The following is a 17,535-nucleotide window of genomic DNA, read 5'->3' on the forward strand; positions in this document are numbered from 1 at the left end:
CAGTCTAAAAGGATAACAGCTATTACATTTTCAGTCTAAGGAGATCAGTTCCTTGTAAAGGCAGATGCCACTGCGCATGCGCAGGACTGTGGTTCTGACTAGCATCACTACCTTGTTGTGCTACATATGACAACCTCTTGACTTTGTACTGAAGTTCTTTGAGAAATTTACAATGTAGCACAACTGCTCTCCTGATACTGAAAATGTGATCGCTATTGAGTTTTTGGAGCCGTTTCTAAACACACTACTGTAACCACTGTCTTTGGGGTGAAGGAACATGTCACCCAGTGCAATGGTGTAGCTCACTGATGTGTTTTTAATCATTTTTGGATATGATATATCAGGCTTTGGATCCACACACACACACACACACACACACACACACACACACACACACACACACACACACACACACACACACACACACACACACACACACACACACACACACACACACACTACTTAAAGTAGGATCAGTTCATTGTTAGTTTGGCTCTGCACATGAGATTTGTTGACAATAAGAAAAATATAGAAAATCTCCAGCCTTTATCTTTAACAGGAAACTTTGCTTTTTTCTTGAACTTTTAGTGCCATTTAGGTGGAACTCCCACAGGTAAAATGACACCCTTTGCATTAAGTAAAAGAAGCAACACTACGAGGTTAAAATACTGCATTACAAGCAAAACCCCTTTATCTAACAAAAGATATAACACACAATGGGATTAAACAATGTTTTTATTGCCATACACTAGTTGGTAAATCATGTTCTATAAACTTAAAGTAAATACAAGTTTGCATTGACAATTTATGTACTGATGATGGTATCTGTCACGGTGGTTACAGGCCAATAGAAGTGTGATATTCAGACACACGTGTAGTTTTCATGCCTAGGTGAGGCAAAACATGACACTGACACGGTGGACCAGGGGGTGTATTACATGCTTTGGCATGATACCAGGTTGAACAGTATCACTGACAATAAATAAACACAATCATCACAGCTGGACTGACACATTAAAGCGATGACAATGATACTCAGACCCAAATTCACTGAAGGTGCAAAAGAAAGAACAGTCAGGTCACAGACTTTGGAATGGAAATATAAAACCAATCCTAGTGTACTTCTTTAAGTCTTCATTATGCCCCAAATGGATTTGCAAAAAATGTAAAATATCAAGCAACTATGGTAGCAAAAACAAAAACATAGGGAATCTGGACCTGAGCGTAACAACAGCACATTTGATTTTCTCGTCAAGTACAACACTTTAGTCATACTCGCTGTCTTTGTTTGACTTCTGCCCAGCAAACGGCCGTCTGTTCCTCTGAACCTGGAGCTGAAAACAAAAAACAGGGAGAATGAACTCTGATATGGTATATATATCATTATCTTTCAGGTTCTGCCTATGTCATTAAAACTCATTTTTAGCACGATTCCTAAAAACATACTTCTTTGCCTACTTTCCATTCATGTTTCCGTCAGATGTGTTTTTTACAACTCTGAAAATGCTAAAATTTGTTTAATGTTGATCACTGTCAAAAATATATAGTGTAATTACATCTACTGTAACTAAATTTGTATTATATTGTATTTGTATTATATTTTTACTATACTGTATTATCATTATAGTTTAGTGCTATCTCTTCTTAATACAATTCCATTTTATTACAATGGAAAGATTGTCATCATTTCCAAGTGAGTATAAACCAATTTAAATGTACAACAGAACTTTGAATATCAGGGACGAACATAGACAACTAAAAGTTAATTTGTTTATTTTACTATTCTTGATGATGATGATGATGATGATAATGATAATAATAATAATAATAATAATAATAAAGGTCCAAGGATCCCAATGCAATTAGGACCCAAAGCTTCACTGATCCAAGGTAATCAAGAAGCTAAGAGCACTGACCAACAAGGCTTTAAAAGGTGGTTCAACTCCTTGTATATTAAGCATGCTCTAATCTCTATAACAGATATGGTAAATGGTAAATGGACTGTACTTATACAGCGCCTTTCTGGTCTTCCAACCACTCAAAGCGCTTTTACACTACAAACCACATTCACACACACACATTCATATGCTGAAGGGGTACAGGGGCTACCATTCAAGGTCCCAACCTGCCCATCAGAGGAAATTTGATCATTCACACACTGATGGCACAGCCATCAGGAGCAATTTGGGGTTAAGTATCTTGCCCAAGGACACATCGACATGCAGAGGAGCAAGGAATCAAACCGCCGATCTTCCGATTAGTAGACGACCCTCTCTACCTCCTGAGCCACAGCCACCCCTGCATATGAATGCAGAATGTGTAGGCAACAGGACAAGATTTTGGTATCACAAGCGTTCTGTTTTCCATTTGTAGTCCGAGTAGTTTGACCAATCACGTGTGAGCTGCCTTTGGCTGCATGCAAGTAAACAGGCGAACAAAAGAGGTGGAACACATTGGCCAAAATGCAATCCCGGAACTCACTGGCTATCATCTCCTGAGAATTTCCCTTTTTGTAAGCTTTTCCTTTCATTTATCTACATTCATATGCAGATACCTGTTTACAGAGATTAGCCGTAATGTCATCTGGACCTAAAACACCTGCAAAAAGTTGTTGATCAAGTTGTGAACAATGAACCGCGCATGGTGGAGGAAGTTTTGGACCGAATATCCATTATGCAAGAGTAAACAGGATGGATAGCAAAACAGCAAAAGCTACCATTATGCCGCTACAGGTACTGAACTTGCAATGTCTGGCATGTAGTCAGGACCACTATCCATATACCGACGACACTACACTAAATGAAGAGAGTATAGCAAAATAATGCAAAAGAGGACCATGGGATCAGAGCCCTAACAGAAAAACATGTGTAAATGCTTTCTATCCCCTTACACAGTGGGCAGCTGCAATGACAGCATGAGACCATGGAGTTACTGTCATATTAAATATGAAAAAAAAGTATGGTTAGAAGATAAAGTATACTTATATTAGACTGAAAATATAATTTTCATATTCCTTTAAATATGATTGAAAAATTAGAACATCCTAAGAATAATATAAGGATTGTTAATCTATTAAAAAAAAAAAAAAAAAAACAGCATCTGCTTCAAATGCCTGGCTCAAGATGGAACTGAACCATTTATCATTTATGCATTCATGATTTAGATAGTGACACAAGTGTGAATACTCCCACAGATCAAAATGAAACTATGTTAGTTATTTTTCACAATCAATACACCCCTTCAAAAAGAAATGAAAATGGAAAAATGTGTTCAGAAAACCTTTTTAGTAGAAGTTCAGCTTTCCAGCGATGCCTTTATGAGGGCGTTGTAAACTAATAATGCATTTCCTGTGGAAAATGCATGTGAATGCTGAAAGCTGAAATAAATTGCATAAATTAAGTATTGCTGAAAACACTACACACTTGTTCAGCATCCCCATCTGTACAATTTTGCAGAATTTTGTTACCATGGCATATTACATTTAAGAGATATGGCAGTTATAGTAAAAAATCGTGATCTCAATATTGAGCAAAATAATGGTGATTATAATTTCTGCCATAATCAAGCACCCCTGAAGACAACATAAATTTTGATTTACATACACACACACACACAAAGAGTTTAAATATGTATGTGATAAATTGTAAATATGTATTTAATGAATTGTTTGTTTGTTTGTTACTTGAACATTTTTTAGTGTGCTCCAAAATGTGTATGTGTGCTCCTCAATTTTTTCCATTCAGGAGCACATGTACTCCTGTAAAAGTAAGCATAGAACACTGCTGTCAGATGTGTTGAAACAATAAGTAACTGCAGCTGGACACAGAAAAAACTCATATATTTGAATGGAGAGTGTAAGAGTGCTAGGTGCTTGGGCCCTAAGAAAGGAAAAATTGCAGTACAGAACTACAAAATTCAATTTTGATTGTATATTTCTATAGCACTTTATCACTAAACTGTCACCCTCATTCCATTTTTCCCTTCCCCTCATAGTTTCCCCACTAATGAATTATACATATAAGACCTATAATTATTGTAAAATACATGATCATAACACCAAACTTCATACAAACTTTGTATATAATGTACTGTATGTCTATAGACCTTTCTGCTTTATCCTACACAAATTACCTCTATTCAACTGTTACACCCATCCCCCCCTTTCTTCCTTGCTATTCTCTCTCTCTCCCTCTGAGTTTGAGAGGAGGATTTTGAGTACTCTTCTTGTGAAATATCCCATGACTTTGGCCAAATCTTACATTAATAATAATATTTTTGTAGGAAAATTCGTTGCGAATCCATTGTTACAGGTTTGAAAGTGGTCTGACTTATACTTTAGACGTTAGAATCATTTCTTTGACACAAAGTCCATGCCCAGAGATTGCCTCCCCATTGGTTTACATTGTAAGGTGTGATGTGGCACTCCAACTTTCAGGGCTTATAAAATCTAAACCGTTCAAGTTATTACAAAGTTTTTAATAACTCTTGTTCAGCACAGTGTCATAAGTCATGTATTAAAGTTTGAAGCCGATACCATTAACTCCCTCGGAGGAGATAGTTTTTCTTGGGGGTCCAAAATTGGCGCAAAGTCGTACTTTGATGGGTGTATTGTGGACTTCCTGTTGGATTTAGGTCAGTGGTGTCAGCGTATGATTTCCAGGTCTTGATGAGACAAATAATTGAGTTTTGGTTCGATCTCTCTACGACACTCCTATGGGCCGTGGCGGCCATTTTAGTGACATGGGTGGCGCTGTGGAGCACATTTTGACACTTTGGGGGATCATTTTTACATTTTATCAAATTTTTCACCAGACCTGTTGTGCCAAATTTGGTGAGTTTAGGGGGTCAAATTTAGGTCTGAAGTGGAGAGATGATAAAGAAAGAAAGAAACACAACAGATACAAGAGGGTTAGGGTTACATAATTTTGTCTCAAACAAATATGTAAGATTGGATAATTATCCCCATTAAATGAATGAATAATGTAATAAGTCATGTTTTTGTCCATTTGCTTAATAGGGTTTCTCTCATCTAGTTTTAGGATTAGGAAATATGATCACGTTTTACGTCATATTTATGCAGAAACAGAAAAAAAATTCTAAAGGGTTCATAAACTTAAAAGCACCACTATATAAGGCTGGGTTAAACCCCCGAGTATCTGCTCTTTGCTTGGGCAAGAGTTGCCTTGAAAGGCAGCTTAAAAGTAAGATGGTTAGGGGTTAGGCTGAACAATTTCGAAAAAATATCTAATTGCTATTAGTAGATTGGCTATGTGTCAGACAGATAGCCAATCAACTGTGAAATATTTCAAATGACGATGCAGTGGGGTTTCAGCGCGAGCTTGGAATTTACAGTCAGCAAAAAAGAGGGCAGACTTTCTTAGCTACACCAGCTAACTTTAAAAAATTAAGTGTTTGCATTTGTTTAATTGATGTCTCTTTATCTAGTTTTTGGACTTGCATGGAAATCTGATCATGTTTTAGGTCATATTTATGCCTAAATTGCACTCTGGTGGATGCCAACTGCATCTTGTTCACTGACAATTAAGTTGAATCTAATCTAATCTACAGTAATACAATAATTTAATATTTTATGCATGTTTTCAATGTTTAGTCTAAACATTTTGAATATTTTTGTTTCCAGCCTTACTTACTATCAATTTTAGGCTACCGTTTGAGTTTTTTGCGCAACCTTCATCAGTGTTTCCTCATCAACTGCAGATCAGAATCACATAAAACTAAGATATACTTAGTAAAATATTTACCAAGATCCTTGTGTCTATGCATGTTTGTAAATATGTTAAATTTTGCTATGTTGTATTAATTAAGCTTCCAATACCCACAAGACCTTGCCTTAATTATTAAGATAATTCACTGCATTTTCTGCAAGGCAGCAGTCATCTGTTCATTACTGCTGTTAACTTTGTATCCTCAATTGATACTCTTTATTTTCATGTCATTCCTTGTCACAGCCATATGTACATACTATACATATCCACCACCAACTTCAGTGACCTCAGTGATATATTTACCTTGGTTCCCTCCAGTATGTGTGGGTCTTTCTGCAGCGCATTGTTCAGTCCTTCCTCTGTTGTGAATCCAATCCAGCAGAAGCCTCTGTGGAAACCTGTGTCTTTATCCTGGTACAACACAACACAGCACAGCACACACAAGTAACCCTTACAAGATTTTGCAAGTTTGGCAAGAATAAAGATAGACATTATGTTCATTGAAATAGATGACTTTAAAGTTTCAAGTCTCCATATGTAGATTTTTAAACCATACAGCAATAAAAAGGAAACAAAACGCTGCCTGGAAGGAAGAATACACTCACTAACCAAAAACATATATAATGAAAACAGTGTTTCCCAAAGGACTTTTTAGGGGGGGTTGGTAAGCCACCCAAAACTTACTCTTTTTGGCTTTTTACTCGCAAAGTTTTATTGAGCTTACAGTAACAAACGTCCAGCTATCATCAACTTGAGTAAAATGTTATCTTTCACTTCTCCACCTCTCTGCCCTGCTGTCTAGTCTGTGTGTGTGGGGGGCTTGTCACAGATAAAGATATGTGGTGTCAACAGTGTTGTCATCGATATATACAGTAAAGCAGTTGTTCATGTCAGTGTATTTCTCTACACTAAGCTGAAAGGAATCAAGTGCCCATAAATTAGGTAAATAAACATTAACATCAGGTTTCAGTGCACTGTCACGTACAAGCCTATCCTCCCGCTATCCTGCTAGTATAAGTTACATTAGTTTTTATTTGTTTCTTTGGGGGGGGGGGGGGGCGTTGGCCGTTCAAGGCAATGGTAGGGGAAACACTGGAAAAGTATTTTTTATTTGGAGTAATAATAGTGGCATTGGTAGTGAAAGATCATTTTAATTAGAATTATCTTTATTGTCGCTGAACACACAAACATAGGCGCCTGGGCAATGGAGCAAATGCACCCCCATTATTCAATTAGTTGGAGCAAAGTTATGGTTTTACGATGATAAAGTTTGTTTTTTTTTTTAAAAATAACCTTATCATCATACAGTCCCCGCAATAAGGTGATTATATTTAAGCAGCCTATATCAATGATATTTTTTCTATTTTCAGCAACTGACAAAAACAAGTAATAAGAAAATCTGCATCCTTGGTTGGTTCAGTCCAACCCATCATGAGAGACAGACAGACAAAGAGGAGCTTTTCCTCACAGCGTCAAAGTGTCTGAATTAACAAACAGCCAGATGTTCAGCAGTGGAAAGTAACTCGTTTAGACTTCCGCAAACTACTTTGCTTTAGTTTCAGTTTTAGTCAGACTTTGGAAGGAATTATTTTTAAATATGATGATGCATCACTCCGTGTAATGATCTCTCATCCAGCTTCTCTGCGCTGTGCTTTCATTATTATGATCAATCTTTCATTTTCTTATACAAGGTAAATGAGAGCTGCAAGTTTACTGTTAGGGGGAAGTAAGGTCTAGTCATCAACTAAAATGGCCCTTTTAAGTCTTGAGGAGCAAAAGTCACCTTCTGAATTGTGCATTAAAATAGTCCCTGATTTAAGTTAATGTAAGTTAAAATAATCAGCTTTTGAAGGTATGATTATTCATTCCTGTATAACAATACAACTGCATCAGCTAGTAGTGCTAACAGCTACCACTAGAACCTGTGTGTAGGATTGGTATTAGATAGTTGTTGTGAGGCCATTTCATTCATCCAAACTGTTGGTACTTTGTTGCAGTTGTTAGACTTTGAAGATGGCCTTGTGAGTTTTGAGAATAGCAGTGCTCAGGTTTAAGAATGTTTAACCAGGTTAAATTATCCTAATCATATTGTGATGTGTTGTAAGACCATTTGTTTGATATGATATGAATGGTTTGTCCTTGTTTAAGCTTGACGGTGGCCTAGTAGCCTGCAACTTACTACCATTTTAGGCTATATAATGTTTTTTATGAATATAACATCGCAATTTTTTTTTTTCTGGGGGAAGACCACCAGAACCCCCCCACACACACACACACAAATTATGTATCTTTCCAAGTTTGCTTCCCCATTTTAATACATAATCAGGCGCCTATGCACGGAAGAACTATGAACTAAGAACTATGAGTAAAAGTAGAATTTATAGTAGAGCAGCTGTATTGCATTGACTTAGATTGCACAGGTGTTCCTAATAAAATATGTTGTGTTTAGATACGTGTGTGAGTGAGAGTAAGAGAGAACTTACAAATGGTAGAAGACACTTCTTCACTGGTCCAAACTGCCCAAAGTACTCCTTCATCTCCTCTGAAGAACAAAGCGCAGCATTTCATTGAAGAGCTCTCGAGCACAACCTCTGAATTTACCTTCAACCCTCTAACATATACTGTATTGATACCTGAGGTGAGAGCAACAGCATTTGAAGCGGTCACATACATATTCCTTGCTGTATTAGATGCATATCGAGATGAAAAGAGGTTCTCTATGAGAAAGCACTGTAATATTGTTTCACATCCCACTCTCCTGGTTCTCTATACGTGCATAGGCTGTTAGCTAACGGAGGTTACAATGTGATAGTGATGTTTAGGGTATAAGTCACGAGAGAACGATGTAAAAATAAAGTGAGTGGCTACAGAAGCATATTCCGCAGCCACAAAATGGGAACGATACTTTAGAACAATCGACTTACTGCCAGCTATAGTCCATGGTATTTTAGACACGAAGACTTCGAAAACTCTCCTGGACGGCGCAGCCATCTTTCGTCCTTGGTGTGCCACTCTGACCTATGACGTACATTCACGTGATGCAAAGGGTACATCTCAAGTCTCTTAATTTATGTCTCCTCGCTCCTCGCCTGAACCGGAAGTTGTTCCTGATGCGCCATTTTGACGTGCGTCCCAAGTCTCTTATTTTGCGAGGAGGAGCGAGGAAACATGAGAGCAGCCTTCACGGAAGTCTTTTACCAGCCGACACGCCCCCTTATTGGATATCAGTTATTGATTGGACGCTGCACCTGATCTGACTGATCTGATACATCATTGCAGTTTCATACCGAAGTGGAGACAGATTATAGATTCAATTTAAATGTATCACTCCCAAGTTTTCTGCTTTACTTGTTTTCTGATTCATCATATAGTTAAAATCTATTAATTGTCGGTCTGATCAACAAAAGAACCATTAACAACTTTCTTCATGTATTAGAAAGATTTTTCTTTTCATGATCTATTATTTCCTCCATTAAACTGTTTCTTGCTGACAGACAGATTCTACCTGACTTTAATTTTATCCATAATAACAGTTAAACTCATTCATATTTTACATAATTTATCGTCATTTCCATTCAGTCACATGCGAGGCTGAAAATTCCTGAGCGTCGGGTTTGATATGAGTTACATCATTTCCATTTTCCCTGAAACATTTAGCCAAATACATATTTTCCAGTGTTCAGAAGAAATGATCATATTCTGGGTTATTGAATGATGAATTCACTATCAGGATTATCAAAAAATACAGATACAAATAATCAATAAATAGTATAAACGCATTCTGCTAGTAGAAATGGTTCCTGTGCGTCTGAGCAGGACACACTACAAATACAGAATGCAGGTTTTTATTTAGGTGTTTGTTAAACAGGTAACAGGCTGCAGAGAGGAAACAGCTGCTCTAGCGGTGATAACTGTGAACCTTTATTAGTATTAGCACAGTGCACATGTGTGCAGACACAAACTCCATCAGAAGTTTCTACAGCTGTTAAAGCCGTCTGACAGCTGATTCAGCTGTGATCAGCTGTTGCCGTCATCAGAAACGGACGTCGTCTCTTCTTGCATCCACGGTGGGAGGGACTAAGACGCAAGGAAAAGACGCAAGTGAGGGAAACGTGGATGCAATTTAAGAGACTTGGGATGCACCCAAGGACTTGCGAAGTAGGGGGAGGTATTTCGGGTGTCAATGGGTGGAAATGGGAAGAGTGGGAAGTGGGAAGAACCAGGGGGTGTGTCGGTCAGTTAAGTGAAATGAAGCCTGCGGAAGAAACACCGGGACCATCAGGGTGAAACAGTCCGTGGAGGAGTTGCTGTGTTCGACTGCACAGATAGGAAATCCCTCGGCAGTTACTTATTATCTCTAAACATCTGACGGCAGGGTTCAATGCTTACTTTTTTGTCAAGGAGTACATGTGTTCCTAAATGAAAAAATTAGGAGCACACAGAAATTTAGGAGCACACTGAAAAATGTTCAAGTAACTGTTTATTAAAGACAACAATCTATTACATTCATATTTAAATGCTTTGTGTGTGTGTGTATGTAAATCAAAATTTATGTTCTCTTTAGGGGTGCTTGATTATGGCCAAAAGCATAATCACAATTATTTTTGCTCGATATTGAATCACGGTTATTTAACACGATTACCTCATTTTTGGCGATTGCCGATATATGCAAATATTTTTTCCCACTTGGCTGAGGAAACTATTACACATGCAAGCATGGATTGTACTTGGTATGATCAAAAAGGACAATATATGAGGGAAGAACTCAGGAAGACTAGAGTTCCAGAGCTCAGCATTAAAACCTTAATGAACCTGGCAAGTGGGTGGAGTAGCAGTTTTTTGGGGTTTTTTTGAGTTTATTAGACAGACAGGATTGATGTGTAGGATTTAATATTTGGTCTACAGTCCAAAGCGGAGGGTGGCGGTAATGTGCCTAATATGCAAGTTGCCAACTGCTGTTATAACCCAAAAAGAGGAGAATAAGAGGTTTTTTCAGACAGAGTGGTACATCCTGTCAGCCGAGGGATTTCCTATCTGTGCAGCTGAACACAGCAACTCCTCCACGGACTGTTTCACCTTGATGGCCCCAGAGTTTCTTCCGCAGGCTTCATTTCACTTAACTGACCGACAGACCCCCTGGTTCTTCCCACTTTAATCTGAATAACAAACCGGGGCTCGGTGGTCCAGTTGGATCCAAACAGAGAGCTGAGGCTAGCTGAGAGCCGAGCGGAGGCTAACTGGTTATGCTTGCTTCTGGTCATGCTGCAGCTAATGCTCCGTTAACCTTATTAGTGTCGCCACTTTCTGTATCCGTCGTTTCAACTTTAAATCCTTCTAGCATCTCATATAGTCTTATAGTTGTAATTTGCAGTCGCACAGTGTGCGAGTAAATTATTTTTCCACTTTGCACATATCTATTTTTAGGTACAAACTCGCACTGTAGAGCCCTGTGGCAGTACACATTTCAATCAAACTTTGACCAGGTCATGTGGGTTAAAAGTGTTAAAAGTGCACAATGATGACACAGCTGTGAGCAAGTGAGCCTTATATGACAAACATCATCTGATTCACATGAAATTTTCAAGGTGTTCTCTACAGTTGATATACAGCAACATGATGTTTATTTAATGCATGTTTTCTAGCACCATATAGTGCTCACAGGAAATTATATTTAACTCCTTCATGCAATGTTAGACAACAGACAACTAAAGTTACACGTCTTTGTCCAGCAAGTACTCGTGGCACCGTACATTTAAACGTACGCTAGACATGAAGTGCAATCAGGCAGATTCCCAGAGCCATGGAGACAAGCTTTGTGATACGTCAGCTTTCAGAAAGTCCCAGAAAACGCCATTTTATTGACGTGATTGGTACTACTGGTGGCTCGATTACTGGGCGTCGTGATGGCCTGATGATGTTTCACCATGCCAGCTTACAAACACAGCCGGCTTGAGCTTGGCTCTTCCTACTTGGTCACACCGACATCAAAGTAAGACATGTTTCTGTATCTGACATGTATCTGTTACCATTGAGATTTGATGTTACACCATGACAGGAAGTTGCTATAACTTTATTGTACATGCTCCAGTCTGCACCAAACTTTACATGTTTGATAAGAGTCCCGGCCTGAACACGTCTACATAACAATATTTATCAGTGATGCAAACTGGCTGAATAGCGCCCCCTACGAAAATACAGTATAGCAGCCCCAGCAGCAGGCAAAATAGTGGACAAAGGAAGTGATGTTTATCTCCTTCTTGCACTGTCTGAAAACAGCCCGGGTCTGAAGACATCTACGTGCCCGTGACAGAAGTCCTTTGACTGTGCCGCGGCCCGACATGCACAAAGGTGCGAGGGCCCGTTCAACACTGCTTGCAGCTTTAATTATTCCGCCACTTCGGATGTAAATTTGACCCCCTAAACATGCTCAAAAACTCACCAAATTTGGCCTGCACCAGGTCTGGTGAAAAATTTGATAAAATGTAAAAATTAATCCCCAAAGTGCCAATATGTGCTCTCTAGTGCCACCACCGCAGTGCAATTGAAAGGCTTCTGTCACAGGAATGTAGATGTCTTCAGACCCGGGTCTGACAGGCAGCTCAGTGAAGTGGAGCCTGAGGAGGAAGCACCAGGACCGTCAGGGTGACACAGTCCATTGAGGGAAGCACAGTCAGGCGGCGGAGGGGAAGGTGACATATTGGTCTCTCATAATTGGCAGCATTCGCTGATGCCGATATTTCATTTTAGAGCTTTTATCGGCCGATACTGATGATGTGCCGATAATATCGTGCATCCCTACTTTTAACCCACATGACCTGGTCAAAGTTTGATTGAAATGTGTACTGTCAGGTGTGTAGAGACAATAAGTAACTGCAGCTGGACACAGACATGTAAAGTTTGGTGCTACTGGAGCATGTACAATAAAGTTATAGCAATTTCCTCTGTCATGGCAAAACATCAAATCTCAACGGTGCGAGGATGACAATTTTCTGCAGGGTGAGACATGTCTGTCTTGCTCACCCATGTGTCATCAAAATTATTGATGTTTTGGGCCCATTCACTTTAATTTCAATAAATAATTTGAAAACTTTTGATGAGTTTGTGTGTAAAAGAAATTCACTTCCTAATTTTCATCAAGTCTATTTTTAGAAAAGTAAAGACTTTTAACCCACATGACCTGGTCAAAGTTTGATTGACATGTGTACTGTCAGGTGTGTAGAGACAATAAGTAACTGCAAGTGGACACAGAAAAATATGCATATATTTGAAGGGAGAGTGTGAGCGAACTGCTAGGTGCTTGGGCCTTAACAAAGGAAAAACTGCAGTACAGAGCTACAAAATTTAGTCAAAACAGTCACCCTCACTCAATTTTTCCATTCCCCTCATAGGTAATCCCCACTACTGATTATACATATAAGACCTACAATTATTTTAAAATAAATGATAATAACCCCAAACTTCATACAAAGTTTGTACATAATGTAGTGTAAGTATATAGACCTTTCTGCTATATCCTATAAAACTGAGCTACATTCAACTGTCACACCCATCCCCTGCCTTTCTTCCCTCCTTCTCCCTGTCAGATTGAGAGCAGGATTTCAGAGCAGTCTTCTAGTGGAAATATCTTCATAAATCCCATGACTTTGGCCAAATCTTACATTAAAAATCACATTTCAGTAGGAATTTTCGTTATAAATCCATTGATACAGGTTTGAAAGTGGTCTGTTTTATAGTTTAGATGTCAGATGCCTCAGTTTGGCACAAAGTCCATGTCAAGAGATTGCCTCCCCATTGGTTTACATTGTAAAGTGCAATGTGGCACTCCAACTTTCGGGGCTTATAAAATCTAAACCGTTCGAGTTATTACAAAGTTTATAATAACTTTTGTTCAGCACAGTGTCATAAGTCATGTATTAAAGTTTGAAGCTGATACCATTAACACCCTCGGGGGAGATAGCGTTTCTTGGGGGTCCAAAATTGGCACAAAGTTGTACTTTCATGGGTGAATTGTGGACTTCCTGTTGGATTTAGGTCAGGGGTGTCAGCATATGATTTGTAGGTCTTGATGAGACAAATAATTGAGTTTTGGTTCAATCTCTCTACAACATTCCTATTAGCCGTGGCGGCCATTTTAGTGACATAGGTGGTGCTATAGAGCACATTTTGGCACTTTGGGGGATCATTTTTACATTTTTATCAAATTTTTTAGCAGACCTGATGTGTATGCCAAATTTGGTGAGTTTTTGAACATGTTTAGGGGGTCAAGTTTAGGTCTGAAGTGGCGAGAAAGAAAGAAAGAAAGAAACAGAACAGATACAAGAGGGTCTTCGCCCCTTTGGGGCTCAGGCCCTAGTATTCCTTTGGTTCCAAGAGGGCTTTGCGCTAGTCAGCGCTCAGGCCCTAATAATTCCTTTGGATACAAGAGGGCTTCGCGCTGGTCAGCGCTCTGGCCCTAATTAAAGCTGCAAGCAACGATGATCAGGCCCTCGCACACTAGCGCACATTGGGGTGCGGTACAGTCAAAGGGCTTTTGTCACAGGCATGTAGATGTCTTCAGACCCATGCTGTTTTCAGACATTGCAAGAAGGAGATAAACATCACTTCCTTTGTCCACTAATTTGCCCGCTGCTGGTGCTGCTTCGTTGAAATTTTGTAGGGGGCACTATTAAGCCAGTTTGCATCATTGATAGAATATTGTCATTTAGATGTGTCCAGGCCAAGAATCTTATCAAACATGTAAAGTTTGGAACAGACTGGAGCATTTACACTAAAGTTATAGGAATTTCCTCTGTTGCGGCGAAACATCAAATCTCAACGCCACGCCACGGCAACGCACCTCAATGACAGCTAAATCTTTTGATAACTTTTGATCACAAACTAGACAATAAACAAACTAGATGACACACACTGATTTTGAAGTCGTTATGATGAATTCTGTAGGAGGAGTTCGTTAAAATACAAGGCATGAATATCACAAAAGCTACCCAGTAAATTCAAAATGGCATTCCTGTTGGGTTTGAGCTACGGGTCCAGAGACTTTTTTGTGTGCCCTGGCATGATACATGTGTCTACCGATTTTCGTACATGTAGGTTTAATGTGTGTCGGGGGCTGCCTCTTTGAAATATTGTAGGCAGCGCTATTGAGCCAGTTTGCATCACTGACAGAATATTGTCATGCAGATGTGTTCAGGCTCGGACTCTTATCAAACATGCGAAGTTTGGTGCAGATTGGAGCATTTACACTAAAGTTATAGCAATTTCCTTTGTCATGGCAAAACATCGAAACTCCACCACGCCACAGCCACACACTTCAACGATAGCTAAATCTTTTAATAACTTTTGATCACAAACTAGTCTAGATTACACACCCTGATTTTGAAGTTCGAGTTCGTTAAAATACGAGGCATGCAAAATCGCCAAAATTGTCCACTAAATTCAAAATGGCTGATTTCCTGTGGGATTTAAGCCATGGGTTCAAGAGACTTTTTTGTGTGCCCTAGCATGATACATGTGTGTACCAATATTCAAACCTATAGGTTTAACATGAGGTGGGGGCTGCTTTGTTGAATTATTCTGGGGGGCGCTGTTGAGCCATTCTGCCACACCCTCAAACTCAAAAGCTTCAGGAGTTATCATCATCAAGGTCTTACACCTTGGCTGAGCAAATTTGATGTGTTTCTGGCTAACCTGCTAGGAGTAGTTAGCAAAAGAGTGATGCTTAGGACTTCCTGTTGCCTGTTTGCCACCACAGCAAAGGTGTCAAGTGAAAACTCACCACTTTCTCAATATGGAATCATCAAGAACTTAAGATTTTATTGACCGAATTTCAGACAGATTTGTTAATCCTGCTTGGTACAGCTCATAAAAGTACAGAACGTGTAACTTCCTGTCGCCAGTAGGTGGCGCTATGAGTATGTGTTGTTATTGATACACAGATGTATTCAGGATGCGACCAGTTAGGGGGCGTAGATTAGAAGAAGAAAGGGTGATTTCTAAAATAGTTGCTCTGTCACAGAAAAGCCCAACAAGTATGTCAGATGGGGAAAGATTACAGTCATAATATAACTCAAAGTACTGCCAGCAATCTGCAACCTCTTTCTTGAATTCTATTAAAAATGTCACCAGACTTAGTCCAGACGATAAAAAATTATGTGACGGTAATGTAAACATAGATGAAGTGACCTATGCAATTGAACATCTTAAAATGAACAAATCTCCAGGTGTTGATGGACTCTCTGCTGAATTTCATTAGGCCTTTACAGAACACTTATCTCCCCTCTGCTTGAAGCATTTTTAGAAAGCATTGGAAAAGGAACTCTTCTCCCTTCAATGACACAAGGCTTGATTTCTTTAATCCCAAAACCCAAAAAGGATCTCCTTTTTATTGATAATTGGTGGCCTATTTCCTTATTGAATAGAGACTACAAAATTGTTGCCTCAATAATTGCTAAGCGTATTGAAAATGTGTTGGATCTAGTTATTGATGAGGTTCAGTCAGGTTTCATGAGAAAAAGACATATCTCCAATAATATCAGGTTCATTTTAGATTTAATTGATTATTGTTTTTTATGTTCTGAAGATAATTTCATTCTATAAAGCCTTTGACACAGTAGAGCACAACTTCATATTTCAGTCCATGGAAAAATCTGGATTTGTTGAGTTCTTCTGTAAAGTCGTTAAAACAATGTACACAAACGGTAATAGCTCCATCAGGTTGAAAAATGGCACATCACTGAGGTTTGATATAAAACACGGAATCCGTCAGGGTTGCCCGGCTTCCCCATATTTACTACTCTGTACACAACTTCTTACCAGTCATATTGAAAATAGCACGTTAAGAGGAATCTCTATTGCAGACAGAGAAATTATAATCAGTCATCTTGCTGACGACACTACTTTATTTCTAAAAAAGTACCCATTGCTATCAAAATAATAGAATCATTCTCTGCAGCATCTGGACTTTGTTTAAATCTGAAGAAATGTGTGCTTCTCTCTCTTAAACACTGTAACTCACCATCTATCTGTAACATACCGATTAAAGAAAAGGTTACTTATTTGGGGATTACCATCATGAAAGATGAAGAAAAAAGATGTACTGAGAACTTTGATGTAATTATTGATAAAATGAAGAAAAAGCTTATCCAATGGTTATAAAGAGACTTATCCTTAAAAGAGCGAGTGTTACTGACAAAAGCTGACGGTTTATGCTGTCTCACATATGCAGCAATCTCTCTGTTTGTCAATAAGAAGATTGGTAACACAATTGATAAATGACTCTTTGATTTTGTATGGAAAAATAAGACTCATTATATAAAAAAGTCTGTTATTATGAATACCTATGAGTCTGGTGGGCTCAACTTTCTTGATTTTACTACTCTTGATAATACCTTTAAAATTAATTGGATAAAGCAGTTTCTAAACAAACCTACATCTATTTGGAACTTCATACTCAATTATATTTTCTCTGAGATTGGAGGACTTGAATTTGTTCTTCTGTGTGACTGCCTTTTTTCACTTACGTAATATCACAAAAATCAGGCACATCCTGTCCCTAAAAGATGCAGAAAAACTAGTTCACGCATTTGTTACTTCTAGGCTGGATTATTGCAATTCCTTATTATCAGGCTGCCCTAACAAGTCTCTAAAGACTCTCCAGCTGGTCCAGAATGCAGCTGCACGTGTTCTGACCAAAACTAGAAAAAGAGACCACATTTCTCCCATTTTAGCTTCACTACATTGGCTTCCTGTAAAATCTAGAATAGAATTTAAAATCCTTCTCCTAACTTACAAAGCCCTTAATGGTCAGGCA

General features: G+C 38.7%; 1 protein-coding gene across 2 annotated transcripts; it reads right to left on the reverse strand.

Annotated features, from left to right (window-relative positions):
• Positions 1-717: 717 nt before the first annotated feature.
• Positions 718-8,785, reverse strand: LOC122965609 (SRA stem-loop interacting RNA binding protein). Of its 2 annotated transcripts, none has more exons than XM_044329762.1 (4): positions 8,651-8,785; positions 8,210-8,268; positions 6,030-6,137; positions 718-1,334 (listed from the first exon to the last, which is right to left on the reverse strand). In XM_044329762.1, exons 1-4 carry the CDS (start codon positions 8,715-8,717, stop codon positions 1,266-1,268), a joined length of 303 nt encoding a protein of 100 aa, XP_044185697.1. In that variant the 5' UTR covers positions 8,718-8,785; the 3' UTR covers positions 718-1,265. The 2 variants fall into 2 exon arrangements, with proteins under 2 accessions (XP_044185697.1, XP_044185698.1); XM_044329763.1 differs by lacking the exon at positions 8,651-8,785 and adding an exon at positions 8,360-8,474.
• Between the last annotated feature and the right edge of the window lie 8,750 nt (positions 8,786-17,535).

The sequence above is a fragment of the Thunnus albacares genome, chromosome 16 (genome assembly GCF_914725855.1).
Source record: "Thunnus albacares chromosome 16, fThuAlb1.1, whole genome shotgun sequence".
Taxonomy (NCBI): domain Eukaryota; kingdom Metazoa; phylum Chordata; class Actinopteri; order Scombriformes; family Scombridae; genus Thunnus; species Thunnus albacares.

Excerpts from the sequence above, each read along its gene's own strand:
- LOC122965609 (XM_044329762.1), bottom strand. The coding sequence starts at position 8,717 with ATGGCTGCGCCGTCCAGGAGAGTTTTCGAAGTCTTCGTGTCTAAAATA. Across the intron at positions 6,138-8,209 it reads AGAAGTGTCTTCTACCATTT|GATAAAGACACAGGTTTCCA; the intron begins GTAAGTTCTCTC and ends GTGTTGTACCAG. Across the intron at positions 1,335-6,029 it reads ACATACTGGAGGGAACCAAG|CTCCAGGTTCAGAGGAACAG; the intron begins GTAAATATATCA and ends TTTTGTTTTCAG.